The 15,308-nt window shown below is 40.5% G+C and overlaps 1 protein-coding gene across 1 annotated transcript in view; it reads right to left on the minus strand.

Moving 5' to 3' along the window:
- Positions 1-13,600, minus strand: part of CS (citrate synthase) — a 35,793-nt gene extending 22,193 nt beyond the window's left edge. The window contains exon 1 of the mRNA XM_014060703.2: positions 13,340-13,600. Within this exon, the coding sequence (XP_013916178.1) occupies positions 13,340-13,393 (54 nt within the window). The 5' untranslated portion in view covers positions 13,394-13,600. The remainder of the gene's footprint in view (positions 1-13,339) is intronic.
- Between the last annotated feature and the right edge of the window lie 1,708 nt (positions 13,601-15,308).

Consider the following 15,308-nt stretch of genomic DNA (forward strand, 5'->3'; position numbering starts at 1 on the left):
TTTTGGCCACCCTGCAGCCTGCCTTCTGGGACAGGAAGGAGCTCCAGAACTGTGGTTCTAGGCCTACTTGCCATGCTTCGGCTCTGGCGGCTACTTGCCAGGAAGCGGTGGATGTCCCTGAACGCCTTTGACATTTGAGCCTGGCTCAGCAGTGAGGCACAAAGGAGCTTCTTGGTATGCCATAGCTCTGGGGCTGAAAGAAAGCCCCTGGGCTACAGTTCAAAGCTCTTCATAGTGCAAAGCCCACCCCCAGCTTACTCCAGCCCAGCAGTGTAGCACAAAGCCCCAGCTGCCCTAGGAAACCCCAGCCCAGTTCCAATTGCAGTTACCCTTGCTAGGCCACAGCTCGCAGCCTGTTGCCCTGTGCTGTGCCGCCCCAGCTGTCATTCATCATCTTATTGCTCACGCTGCTGGCTATGTGAAGCCGTCTTCCCCAGATCTCGCAAGGAAATCATCATGCACAACCAAAGAAAGAGAAGCCTCATGCAGCCAGCACTTCTTTGGAAAGGGCCAGGTCGGGCATGCTTGGTAAGTAGTAGAGCAAGAAGACAACAGTCAGCTAAGGGGGGGGGGGGGGGAGAGATTTCCTGTATGGCAAGGGGTCAAAAGGGCATGTGGGGGGGAGAAAGTGGGGGGATAGGAGGAGTTGAAGTGTCCCTACGGTCTTAAGTACAAGCAGGTTACCAAGCAACCAAATTTTGATCATATGTCCCTGGGGATGCTGTAACAGCCATAACTGTTCATCTTTTCATTCAGTGTTGCCAAAATTTCTAATGGTCACTGGTCATAACTTGAGGACTACCTATATTCCCAACTAGCACTGTTCTAAAGACACCATTTGGAAGATCAGCAACAGTACCACTGCAATTATTCCATCATAGTATTTAACTATGTGTTAAAAGTATGGAATACTTGAACTAATGTTTAATATGGAATATAAAAATAATTTGTATAAATCCTAAAGGCTTTGGAATTGAATCAGATTTAGAAAAAAATTACTTGTATTTATTATTTTGAGCTGTGAGTTATTAGGTATTTGGACAGATGGGCTAGGTGGGTTAGCAATTTAGAAGCTTTTTCTGTTTTTGCAAGACTCAATAAAGGTATTAAGAGGCAACATGGAGATCACAAGCTGAGGATCTGACTGTGTCCTTGAAGAACCAAAAATCTTGCTTTACCAAAAATCTTGATACGCAATTACCCTGTAAATCTGTAATTCTTTGGATTGTATCAGATATTGTTTGAATGTAACCTACTGATACTCAAGACAAAAGAAAGCCATGAAGCAGTTAAAAAGCTATAATTTGGGCGCATTAAGACTTATATTAAGAGCAATAATATTATTATAAAGCAATTCATTTTCTGCATAGTTATAAAAAGTTAACTTGCATGTACAAATAGGTGAAATATGTAATGGACTGTATAATAATAAACAAACTGCAATACCTGGAGACCAAAGAATAGAAAGAAATGAAGTGAAGAAAATCACAAAATAGAAAGATTTGCAAATAGAAGTACAACAACTGTAGCAAAAGAAAACAAAGATACTACCAATGGTAATATTGGGCACAATTCCAAAACATTTGGAGGAGCACCACTTGAACTTCATCAGCATTGACAAAATCACAATCAGTCAATTTTGCAAAAAGCAGCTGTGCTTGAAACAGCTATCAACGCCGATATCTTTAATATCATTAGACAACATCTGCCTATCCCAAGTCCTTGGAAAGGATTCAGAAAAGCCAAATCCAGTTTAAAACATCTGGCTGTGTGACCAACTATAATGTAAGCACAAGCAGTCTCATTTAATGACTGCTCATTTAGTGACTGTTCAAAGTCACGACACACCACCCCCAGAGCTTCTTATGAACTTTTCCAAAATTCCAATCCCCCCCGCTCAGGTCATATAATTGCATTTTGGGTGCTTAGCCACCAGCTCTCATTTATAACTATTTGTAGGGTCTCATGATCACATGAGGGTGATTTCTGGCATTTCCTCCCTTTCCAGCATTTTATTTTGGCTTCCGGCAAAAAATGTCCATTGGGGAAACCTGAATCACTTAACAGCTGTAGAGGTCACCTAATGACCATGCTGTTTGCCCAACTATTGGTATCAACAAGATTGTAAAATCAGATGTGGTCACACGGTGACCTGCTTAAAACTGCCATGACTTACGTCTGTATTTCCAGGCTCAATTATGGTCATAAGTCTAGGACTACCTACATTTGTATTACTGAATTGAATGTAAGCCAACTATACAATTCAAAAAAAGCCTTGTGAGTTATTTACATTTCTGGAATGAAAATGGTAGTTAGGTGTTCCTGTTACTAGTATAAATAATTTGCTGTGTCCATTTGGATTACTTTATCTCCTATGCAACTAGCCACAAAGCAAAGAACCTAGCAGCACCTATCATGCAAACAGTATGTTAGCATGCACCAATTGCATGTGCCCCCAAATGTTAAATGCTTCTAACCACTTCAACATTTGCACTGCTTTTCTTTCATAACATTTCCCCCCCCCCCGTCCATTTATTACCCCACTCATATTTTGTAATAGTAGGTGTAATTTCTGCAGCTGATTGGGGCAGTTTAAAAACAAATGAAAATTAAAAGAAATCTTCTCTCTGTGCTTTCTGTTATGGAAAAAAGGAGTAATTATTTGTTACAAAATTTATTAAATAAAGATCATAAGGTTTAAAACATGTTGGCTGTATTGTACTATAAATACCCCTATTTCTTTTTAAGATTGTCTGTTGGCTTTCAGCTCACAAATATGGAAAGCAAGCTAAATATGAATGAAGTACTATTACACAGTATAACTTTGGATAAGTCAATTATTAACCATTATTCTCAAGCCTAAGCTTACCATTATTCTCAAGCCTAAGCTTATGCCCATGCTAAATACATTGCTAAACTCTGCTATGAATTCCTACACACTAATAATGTCACTAGCAAAGTTGAACTTCAACTGAGAACCCAGCAAGCTATCAAATCTGCTTTACTTTAACTTGTCAACCGAGCCACATCCCTTCACATTTATAGGAGTGTGCTTTGGATGCTTGGGAACAAGCTTGCATTTACAACCAACTACAATGTTCCATGGTAATGATTGCAATTTGTGACATTTTTGCCCGTTTCCAGGAAAAAAATGCCCATTCAGGAGAAGGGATTTGCTTAACAACCACGTGAATTGTTTAATGACCACAGCCACTCATTTATGACAAACATAAAAGTGATCATAAAATCGAATCCGATCATATGAGGCCTCCATTTACAACTGCAAAAATTTATGACTGAAATTCTGGGCTCCATTATGGTTGCAACTTGAAAACTATTTGTATTTTGTTTGATTCTGTTTGGTTTAGCTTAGCGTGCTCTGTGGAATGTCTAGGTTACTCAGATCTACAATACCTCTCATACTTTATCTGATCCAGGGCAGAAGAGAGGCAGAAAAGCATTTAGGTTAGCAACATAAATAAACTTCCAAGATTCAGGGAAGAATGGGAATAATCCCTAACTATGTTATGTTGACACATATATTGGGTGTTCCAATAAAAGAGAGTATGTACAGCTTATGCTTGAATTGTGCAGTTCTTGGTGCTCTGAGTTTAGCTGTTTGGTTTGAACCATTTCATTACCCTACTAGGCACTGATGACGTTACCTAGTTGACTAATAAGACATCTGTGAGCAAACAACAAAACTCAGAGAGCACAAGAGACAACAGAGTTTTAAAAAGGGAGACTCAAAAGTCTCAAAAGACAATAAAAAAGCTAAGCTAAGGAGGAAACAAAAAGATCAAATATATATCTCCTTCAGCAGCCAAAAAGCAGATTAACACAATCAAGCAGAAAGTATTTTAATCAAGAAACTACCATGGAGAAAACCACACCCCCACCAACACTGGCAGAACAAGCTATTGTATAAAAATCCCACACTCACTAGCACTGATATTATCTAGTTGGGTAATGAAACATCTGCAAGCAAATAACCATGTTCAGAGAGCACCAAGGACTCCACATTTCAACTCTGAGCTACTGTACATTGAAATTTGCTTTAATAGACTTAACAGGGAATCTAAATGATATAATTTGCTAATAGAAACAAAACTGTGGAGGGTTGGTGGTTTCTGGCAAACTTTTCTTGCCAGGAACCCCCCCCCCCCAAAAAAAACCCTCTAGAAAACCTATATGCACACCCACAATTTATTTTTCAAGTGTCCTTCATTAATCAATCAACAACACAAAATGCTTTGTTTTTATATAGAATTCAGAGATTCTAAATCTGCTTTCCAGGATTCAACTTTCCTTCCACCTGCTCTCTCAATTTCATATGCCTCTCAAAACAGCACAGAGTTGCCATACTGAAAACCACTGCAGAAAGTATCAAGCACTTGAAGTAGAAAGACATTCCTAGGACCTAGTCAGTGATTTAAAAAAAAACCCTGCTTCAGACATTAGACCCACCCACTACTTAAAGGGGCACTGCTATTTAACTTTCTCATATTAGTACTTCTCATACAGTTCAGAACCACCCTGCCCCAAAGCAGTTGGTGAGAATTCTATGACTCGTTCTCATTTCTTCAACTAAACTTTCCTTTTACTGAAGAACATCTATGAAATAAAGCTTCCATGTGATGTAAATATTCACCACAATACCATTATTATAGGATTCATGTAATCCTTAGCAATGGGGTTATCTAATAAGAAAATCAGGAATTTCAACTGATTGTTTTAGCCTTCCTAGCAAATTAGCAACTTGAATGTCAGCTGAGTATTTCAAGAACTGCAGCCCCAACATATCATGAACATATCAGGCTGGGGATAGATAAGTAGACTAGTTTACATGATCTCTATTTCCGTGTTCACCAGATTAGATATTTAATGTCAAACCAATTTTTACTTCATGGGCAAGACCACCAGAAACAATATGGTTTCAGTAAGTATCCTTATAATGTGTCCTATATTACAGTAGGAATTCCTTTTAAAATCCAAAGCCTTTTTTTCATGCTCTGCAGGTCCAGGCCTTCAAGTACGCAGAATGCACAAGAGGAAAACCAAAAAAATGTCTCAACATGCTTCAATGGTGAGCTCAGGTCACTATGTATATATGCATGGAATTTGTTTGCCACTTATATCAATACAATTTAGAGTATTTTTTTACTTCTTTGAGAAGACAAGTTTAATGGATGAATGTGTTGTCGGAACAGCTAGGGCTCAACTGGCTTATTTTAATAACAGCACTTATTTGAATTTGAACAGAGAAGACTAGTATTTGAACACTGGCAGTCAACGGTTGTACCTAGTAGGTTTTATGTACATTTGTTGTTGTTGTTGTTGTTTGTGAAGTTGTGTCCAACCCATCACAACTCCATGGACAACGTTCCTCCAGGCCCGTGATGGCGAACCTGTGGCATGCAGAGCCATATTTGCCAGTATGGCAGCCCTCAGCTCCAGCATGGACTGATTTTCGGTCTTTCAGAGGGCCGTGGGAGACCGTTTTCGCCCTCCCCAGGCTTCAGGAAAGTCTCTGGAGCCTGGAAAGGGCAAAAAACAGGCCCAACAGGCCAACCGAAACTTCATTCCCGCATGCACTTGCGCCCATGCACGCGCAATAGCATGCGCACACACAATTCTGGCACACCTTTAGAAAAAGGTTAGGCATCACTGCTCCAGGCCTTCCTGTCCTCTACCATCCTCTGGAATCTATTTAAGCTCTTGTTGACTGACTTGGTGACTCCATCCAGCCACCTCATTCTCTGGTGTTCCCATCTTCTTTTGCCCTCAGTCTTTCCCAGCCTTAGGCTCTTCTCCAGTGAGTCCTTCCTTCTCATTAGGTGGCCAAAGTATTTGAGTTTCTCATCTTCAGGATCTGGCCTTCTAAACAGCAGTCACGGATGATCTCCTCTAGGACTGACTGGTTTGACCGCTTTGCAGTCCAAGAGACTCGCAGGAGTTTTCTCCAGCACCAGAGTTCAAAGGCCTCAATTCTTTTGCCCTCAGTCTTTCTTATGGTCCAACCTTCACAATCATACAACTGGGAAAACCATAGCTTTGACTACACACACTTTTGTTGGCAGGGTGATGTCTCTGCTTTTTAGTATGCTGTCTAGATCTGCCATAGCTTTCCTCCCCAGGAGCAAGCATCTTTTAATTTCTTGGCTGCATTCCCCATCTGCAGTGATCTTGGAGCCCAGGAAAATAAAATAACTACCTCCATTTCTTCCCCATCTATTTGCCAGGAATTAAGAGTGCCGGATGCCATGGTCTTAGTTTTCTTAATGTTGAGTTTCAAGTCAACTTTTGCACTCTCTTTTTTCACCCGCATCAAGATGCTCTGTACATTTAGCTCAGTATAACCAAGCTTGTTTATTATTAGGGTGAGAGACCACCAGGGAATTTCAGGACTGCAAGGTACAGTGGAAAGATTAAAACAAGCATCCTGAAAAATAGCATCCAGAAATCATTTTTGTCTTGTTGGCAAAAAAAAAAAAAAAAAAAAACCCTTGCAAGCTTGTGCCGATGTAATTCAATCCTGATTCAATATTTTTATTTTATATATATTTTAAGTGAAACAGAACCAAGGAAAAGGTTTAACAGAAAAAAGAAAGAGAAAACATGTTCTACATCTATGCTGGAAACTAAGCAGGTTGTCAAATTTTGGAACTTTCCTTCTTCGTAGCTAGCATAGCAATGTTCTTTATTAGACAACCATTAACAGGTTCAGAGATCCCCTGATAAACAAACAATGACAAAGTTTACTGTACTACAACCTTCCTTTATTTTTCAGACCTGCGAAGGTCGTAAATGCAAGGTCTGATCACAAAGCTACCTTTTCATCAAGGTTGTAACTGCAAATGTTCACTATACAAGGCAATCTCTAATCAAGGAGTAATAAATTCTTTCATTTATATAGGTAATGATCCCCGCACAAAATTTGCCCTCATTTCCAGAAAGCACAGATTAGAAGAGCTACTCTCAATGATAGAGCTTGGTACTACAGTTATCAGAAGAAATCTGGGTTTCATTCCCTCCAATGTTGTTTCACAAAATGCTAGGTAGCATTTAGTTGACCTCATTTTCTTTGGAATCAGTCAAGCAGGACTGGCCCTGTTTAGTGCTTAGATGTGAGACAACTACAAAATCCCAGGGCAACAAGTTAGGCTGAGAAGTAAACAAACAAACCAGAAGCCTGCTTTAGTCTGTACCTTTCAGCCAATACTTGCCACATGTTTGTACACCTCTCAGAGCTTCAGAGAGACCAAGAAACTAACTTGTGTCCGGAATCTGCATTTCATGGAATCGGCACATACTTACCCACGTGTACATATACAAGGCTAAAACTTGCTCTATGCTTCAGTCATACATTAACAAGCACCAATATTTATATGTGAAAGAAGGATTTCCAAATTCCAAATCAATCCTTTCCATGGATTTGGCTTTATAATATGCAGCTTTGATATAGCTGAAGTATATATGCAAAGGAGGAAGGCATTCATTGGTTAAAATGGCCTTCGGAGGTCCATTTTTTTAGGTCTGGAAGGGAAAATATGCTAGCAAACTACATATACTATGCTAGCAGACTAATATACATTAACATATATATTGCACTACACATAAACAAAAAGACTGAAAATCAAGACCTCACATATCCTGTCCTTCTAAATAGAGTCAGGAATAATAGATATAGAGCCCTATCCAGGACACTATTTTCTTTCTACAGGAGACAACTTTTTATTTGTCAAGTGTTTATGGAATACTTACATAAATCTACTCAGGTAGCAGAAGACAGGATATGCTAAGTCTCTTAAACAGAGACATGCAACTATAGTTTTATTTTTCCCAAATCTAGCAGGAGTAATTAAAGATTATCAGGCTTGATCTGCTTGGCTTCCTAATGTTGACACTGAAACTACATACATTTACAGAAAAATAGAATGCTATTCCCATTTTCAGATCCCCTCATTATTTAGAGGACTATCATAATAAATCCCAATAACCATACAACTCTCAATATTTAGCACCATGAGCTGACACCCTATGCACCATTGAGTACAATTAAGGTGAAACAAGGCCAGCCAAGGGCCTTTGTGTCATTTTAACTTGGTTATCAGCACCTGAATGATGCAATCTTACCAATGTATCTGAGCATGGCTATTAATTCACTACCACCCCAACTGGTTAAGCAAGAACCTCTGGCTCTTCTTGTTCTTTTCACTAAGATGATGCCAATTGAAAATAAGGTTCAGCAGTGCCAATTAGTCTTTCTTTTTCTCTTCACAGCTTTCAACTGTATCCAAGAGGAAGAGTAAAAGTGGCCCCAATAACACTATGGCTCAAAACTAATATGACAACACAAAGCAAAACTGTTGAAGCAACCTGCCAAGAGAAAAGAGCTATTATCTAAACAGTTTGGCGTGTCTTACAAGATATAATCAAGCACCTTTCCTTATCTGAAGTTGACACAATAGGGTTGCCAAATATGTGTATTGCATTTGTTTATTAAAAATAGTGTTATTTGCTTTCAGTTTTGGTGGGGGGAGAAGTGTTGTTTCGTTTTAAATACAACAAAAACTAAACTTGAGAAACTCCAGAGGTCAGAACTTGGCTAATTTAAGAATCAACGAGTATTAAAATTTACTTCTTAGGACCAACAATATATGTTCCTAACTTCAAATAAAGGTTATAAAGGAAGTAAAGCTGAATTTGTTTCATTCATCCATTCCAATAAGTACATGTTTTGTCAGCATAAGCATATATGTGCATCAAGGGTGGGTTGCTGCCGGCATAACTGCTATTTCGGTGTGCTTGCGATTTGCATATGTGCACTTGCGATCTGCGCACCTGATGCACGCTCCAAGTGTGTGCGCAGTTGCCTGTAAATAGGACTCTGCATGCGCAGGACATTAAAAAAGGCCAAAAGGACATGCTGTGGGTACTGGTTCGGGGACATGGCAAGCCTGCCATCCCTACCGTTTTGGTGACCCAGTCACAAGTTCCACTACCTGTTCACCCGAACCAGTGCAAACCAGTAGCAACCCACCTCTGATGTGCATCAAAAAGACCTTTTTACATTTTGAGAATTAAAGCAAGCTATATGTTTAACTGGCTAAACATATAGTAAATCTTTACATGACTACTGAGTGAAAATTTTGTAATTTTTATTTTTATTTTTGAATATGTATTAATTCATTCTTGAGAGTCCATGTTTTAATCTAAGTTTAGGTAATACTGAACAAGCAATACATTTTAATGCTTCTATAATGCTTTTTAATGCTTCTATAATGCTTTATTCAAACAACAACAAATAAGTGTTTCTGGATTTGGCCTACTTGTTGTATAACAAGCATATCTATCATCTATCTATCTATCTATCTATCTATCTATCTATCTATCTATCTATCTATCTATCTATCTATCTATCTATCCATCCATCCATCCATCCATCCATCCATTCATCCATCCATAATCTCTTATTTTATATAATGCTCTTGACAAAGGTGTCCATTCAAAATGGCCTAAGCCTGATTAATAAAGTTTTTACTTTGCTGACATTTAGGACCCATCCTCTTTTCACTACCCCTCTTTTCCTCATTTAATATACAATTATATCTATAACTGCAGAAAGAATATAATCTCACATCTTTATTTTCAGAACATATCAGAAATAAAGACTTTGCTCATTGGTGGGATTCAGTCAGCTCGTACCTATTTGGGAGAACCTGTTGTTAACTTTCTAAACAGTTTGGAGAACCGGTTGTTGGAAGAAAACTCATTTGTTTTTTTCCACTTTATGGTGCTAATTCTTTAAGGAAGACAGGAAGGCAACATTCTGGTGTTGTTTCTAGCCTAATCTTTATTGCCCTGCTTACAGAAACTGCCTCTCTGGTTAACCCTTATTACATTGTCCCAGCTAAGGCGAAGCGTCCATCGACCTGAATGATGTTGAGTTGGCCATGCCCACCCAGTCACATGACCACTGAGCTACACCTACACAGCTGGTCATTAGGGTAGAGAACAGGTTGTTAAATTATTTGAATCCTACCACTGAATTTGGCTGTTAAAAAAATATCCAACATGCTTTTAACAGAAATTTAGGGCAAAGCTAAGTTTCTAATCAACCTCTCTGTGCATAGAAAGTGGGCACACACCTGGTCCACTGATTATAGTAGGATAGGTAAGTAAATACATTTGCATCTAATTGCACAACAATAATCCAATCATAATTACAGCTTTTCCCAAATTCTTAAGCACCAGGGATTCATACTTCCAACTTTAAAGTTTCACACTTTACATAGAATATACCAGACTTAAAATCATAAAGCCAATCACTGGATTCATTATTTTCCCCAACATGTAACTATTCCCAACATGTTTGTTTCCCTAACAATGAAATGAATGCATTAAAAAACCCTGTCATTCCAATTACAATATATTCCACCCACAAATATATTTAATTATCCTTTATAGGCACTTCTAAATAATTATCAAGACAATGTCGGTGGGTATATAAATATATCAGCCATTAGGCCACACTAAAAATGCAACTCTGTCTTTCTTTTGCTTGTCAACCTCCCATACATTTGCTCTTGAACATAGTCCATATTCCAAAGAAAGTACTTACCAAAGTATCAAGGGTTCTGGAAGATCATGTATCATAAATCCTGCTAAGTATCTGAACTTCAGACTATTAACAATGTCTCTTGCTCCTGGACCTGGAATACCTGCTGCCATTTATAAAAACTAATATAGGAGAATCATATGTTCATAGAAATTTCTAATTCTACAGTAGAGCGAATGGTGGGTTTCTATTTTTTTGACTACTGGTTCGTGCATGAGCAGAAGTGTCCAGGTGGGTGGACGGGGCCCCCCACCGCCGCCACTACCAGTTCGCCTGATCCAGGTCAAACTGGGAGCAACCCACCTCTGAGTAGAGCCCAAGAACATGTTACATATCCTATTCCTAGAAAATACTACTTCCAACTTCCATCTAATAAACTGAAAAGCGGTAGAAATACAATTATTCAGAAGATAATAAAATATACAAATATAAAGGCAAATAAACCAAGCAGAAAAAAAACCAAGTCAAAAGTAAAAGGGGATTAAGAACATAAAGATCAGCAGTTTATGCAGGTTATTATAACTGCAGTTTATCTACTTTTTATCCTAATCTTCACTATCCATGTTTCTTGTACATGAAAGCACCACATCACTGTTCCACCCAGAATTGGCTCAGATTAAACTTTTGGGGGGGAAAATGCTGAGTACAGCAACAGGGCGGGGGTGGACGGACCAGGAATGGTAAATAAATCTAAAAATAAGTGCACTGGAATCAGCATTTGAATCTATTTGCTAGGGAATTTAGTAGGTCTGGAGGCCAGATTAAAAAAAGAGAATCTGTTTACCCTATAAACAGATCATGGGCAGACTTCCCTGGCAAGACAAGAGCAAACAGACTATTGAACTTTCTGTAAAAGTCAGATAATGGGATTGTATGCCAAAAGAGAATATTACCAAAAATGTTCAAAGAGGGAAATTACCATCTTCAAGAACTTGATCCCATAAATTACTATTACCTATCATACTATATTGAGATATAATTGAGTGTTCCAATATATTCATTAGCTTTAAAAATTTCAAGTTTGCACCAAAAAATTGAATTACTCATCCCCTTCAATGTATTTGATTACCACAATCACATTAAGAAATCAGCAACAATAAATAATCCAATGTTAAGAGGTTAACTTTAAGAGACTACTACTCCAAACTATACAAAAGAAAAAGCACAGGCCTAATCCTCTCTTCAGATGTAACACTAATAGTTTGTCCAAGGAACAGCTAGTCTCAAGTGGTTTATGTACAAACCAAAATATGCATGTTTCGATTTTCTTTCCAGATACAGCTCTAAACAGCTGTTTTATTGTGGGCATGGGTTGAAAGTTGTTCAAATGGTACCCTTTCAGCTCCTAAAATTGGGTGGTTTCCTTTGCTGCTATCTAATAGTCATCCAGATTTTAATAGCCCCCAAACGCTCAATCAGAATCCTACTGCTATCCATAGACAGAACATCAAGAAGTGTTTCAGGTGTTTCTTCTATTGAAACAAAGAACAGTAAAAATATTTCAGCTTTTGTTTCTACCAAACTGCACTCAGTCAAAAAAAAAAGCCAAAATAATTTTGGAGGATGAAATCCTTTGTTTCATGTTTGAAACAAAACTCATGTATTTTATTTTTTTGTGGCCCTCCCTAGAAACTGACAAAGAAAAAGCTCACTTTAACAGTGGACTTCACTGCCTTCTTCCAGCTGACAGTTTCTGCAAATTATCAGATTATTTAATATAGAAGGAAGATCAGAAAGAGGGGGAGGGGGAGAGGAAGGGAGGAAGAGAGACACATTTTCCAAGCTGTTCTTTCCACCAGAGCTCAAGCAGTCTGGCCATATCATTTTCAGGCCTTACAAAGGAACACGCATATACCCAGCATGCACCTTTCCCCTAAATACCAACTTAAAACTGTATTCGAGTATATTGTACATAAATTGAACATGACAGAGGCAAGAAGAGCTTTCCCTTCAGAGGTCACGTGGGGGAAGAGAGTGAGCCGTCCCGCCAAAGGCCTGAAAAATACCAGATGGTCAAAAACTTCGCAATATTGAGGAGGGGAAGTGAGTGGGTGGGTCGGTGGGACAGAAAAGGGCGACCTTGACGATGTTTGTTTGTATGTATGTTTGTTCGTTGTCTTTAGGAGACAGATCTCCAACTACCAATCTCTCTCCAGTTTCTGGAAGCACCCCGGGGACAGAAGCTTTTAAAATACTAATACTAATACTACTACTAATAATGATGATCTCTTTGCGAGAGTGGGGGACAAGAAAGGAGAATAAAGAGTGAGGATGAAGAACATTTTGAACGTTACTCTCTCTCCTCCTGGCAGCTGCTGGAGAGGGAGAGAGGGAGAGAGCGGAGGGGGGGCAATATAGTCCGCCTCAACCCAAGGACAATATACATGCCGGCCGTCCTTAGGACTGGCATTTCCAAGGTGCGGGGGGGGGGAGGCAGGCAAGACACCCTTTCCCGAGTTGCACTTCGGGCTGCCTCTGCAAGCTTGACGTGGAGAAGGGAAGCGCCGAGAACTTCCACGCGGAGAGACCGCCCTGCGGGGTGACAGCTTGCAGCCCTTTCTCTCTCTCTCTCTCTCTCCCTCCTCCACCCGCGCCCGGTCATGGCGCTTGGAAGAACAGCCACCCCACCCATCATCCACCACCACCCACCCACCGAAAAAAAAGGGGAAGGAGCAGAACGGAGAGGGGGGGAGGAGAGGGGAAAAAAACCATCTTCACCTTGGCTCCCAAGAGGCGCGCGGCCGCCCTGCTACCGGCAGTCAACAAGGTCATGGCGAGCACCGACCAAAGTGGAGTGGCGGCGAAAGGGAAAGCAGAAGCCGCCCTCGAGAGAAGGGGGGGGACAGGGCAGGTCTCGGAGGCGGGCAGAAAAGCAGGCGGCGGAGACCGGGAAGAGGGGAGGGAGGGTGGCGCAAGGGAAGAAGACGAGGAGCGGGGCTGGGGGTTCTGGCAGCGTCTGGGCGGAGCAAGGCTGGGAAGAAGGCCCGAAGCGGCATTCACAGAGTTTGCTCGCTCTCGGGCCCCCGAAGAGCCGCGCCTCTTTTCCGGCGGCGGCGGGGGAAGCGCTGCGATTGGCTGCCAGGAGGTGTACGAACATGGCTTCGCTGCGCGCGGAAGGGCGGGGGGGGGCGGGGCGGAACGTTGAGCGAGGCGTCTGAGGGAAGTGGCTTTAAGCGCGCGCCGTGCGCGTTCCCGCTCGTCTTGAAGTTCGGCGGCGTTGGCTGAAGTGAGGATTCGGCTTCCCGTTTTGCCTGAGTGTGAGTGAGTGTGTGTGTGTGAAACGGTTCTGTCCTCAGTAGACGTTAATATATGTATCTCAGGATTAAAATTGTGGAGTCCCCTTTGTGGTGTAAGAAGTTAAAACCCATCCCTTTACTAGAAAGTGGAATATTTTAGGATATATTAAAATACAGAATATTTTCTCTAAATGGGAGACAAGACATTCAGCTCCCCATCCCCACCTTTGTCAATGAGCCATTAAAGCCTGAGCCAGTTTATTCTACATAACAAAGATCTCCCCCTTCAGCTCCAGGGTGATGGGATTAAGGCATGATAGTATTAACCCATCTCACCACACGGCACCTAAGAAGCAATGCTCAACCAAACCTGGACTCACAACACAGCCTACAGAGTTGCCCCTGCATGACCAATCAGAATACAAGCTTAAATTCAAAGCTCAGAGAGGGCATAAAACTAGGGTCTTTCAGCATCTCCCTTTTTTCTTCTTCACTCAGTATCTTGAAGCACATGATCAACTTTTTCCCCAGGACCTCAAACCATGTCATCCTGTTCACCATTAAACCATCTTTCCAAGCAGCCTTCATGTTTCCAGTGTCTTTTTCCCCACTTGGAACTGAACCCAGAAGGACATTTCTTCCAACAGTGGTTTCTGGTTAGTTTGCAGATATTCCATTTACCCGACTAGGTAACACCATCAGTGGTGGGCTAGTGTGAGGTTTGCATCCTGTTTTTATACAGCAGCTACGGGTAGAAAAGTCTGGAGCCAATTGCCAAATAAAAATGCTGAAATTCTTCAGCAAAATGGCCATACCCCAGCTCCGTGATTAAAATGAGAATAAAAATATTCTGTAACTTGTCCCATACTCAAGCACATTTTACCAGATGACACGAACACACCCTGTGCTCCTCAGAAGTTACTGTAACTTTTTAACAATTTGCTCATTATTGATTTTGTACAATTGGAATCCAGCCAACCTGAGACATAGCTTAATGCAATGTATAAATCGGGATAGTTTTAAAGGATATACTTACCGTACTTTATAAAGCAAATGGAAAGCAACTGCAAGGTGGAGGAGGAACCATGTGCCACAGGGCCCTGTTTTGCCTCTCAGCAAACATACTAAATTTTCTAGTGTTTAAAGTACAATTAAATTAATCCAGTTAGCAAGAGAAGACACCATCTTGTCTTTTATCTCAAGTAAAAGAATAGGCTAAGCCCAAGTCTTGAAGCAATTTATAAAGGCTATGCATTCAGCTTTTGACAAAGGCCTCTGTCAGCAGTTTGCCTTTCAATGCAGTACTGTAAGTGCAACATCACTCAGTATTGACATATTGCAGATCGGAAGAGTGTGGGAAGAGCGATAAGGCAAGAGATATTGCAGGACAAAGGCCTTTCCTTAGCTGGTGGGTTAGTCTATGGATGGCTATGCCTCTTGCTCCATTTGGC

Source organism: Thamnophis sirtalis, unplaced genomic scaffold, assembly GCF_051295495.1.
Source record: "Thamnophis sirtalis isolate CommonGarterSnake01/CBP01778 unplaced genomic scaffold, rThaSir2_p1.2 scaffold_3, whole genome shotgun sequence".
Taxonomy (NCBI): Eukaryota; Metazoa; Chordata; class Lepidosauria; order Squamata; family Natricidae; genus Thamnophis; species Thamnophis sirtalis.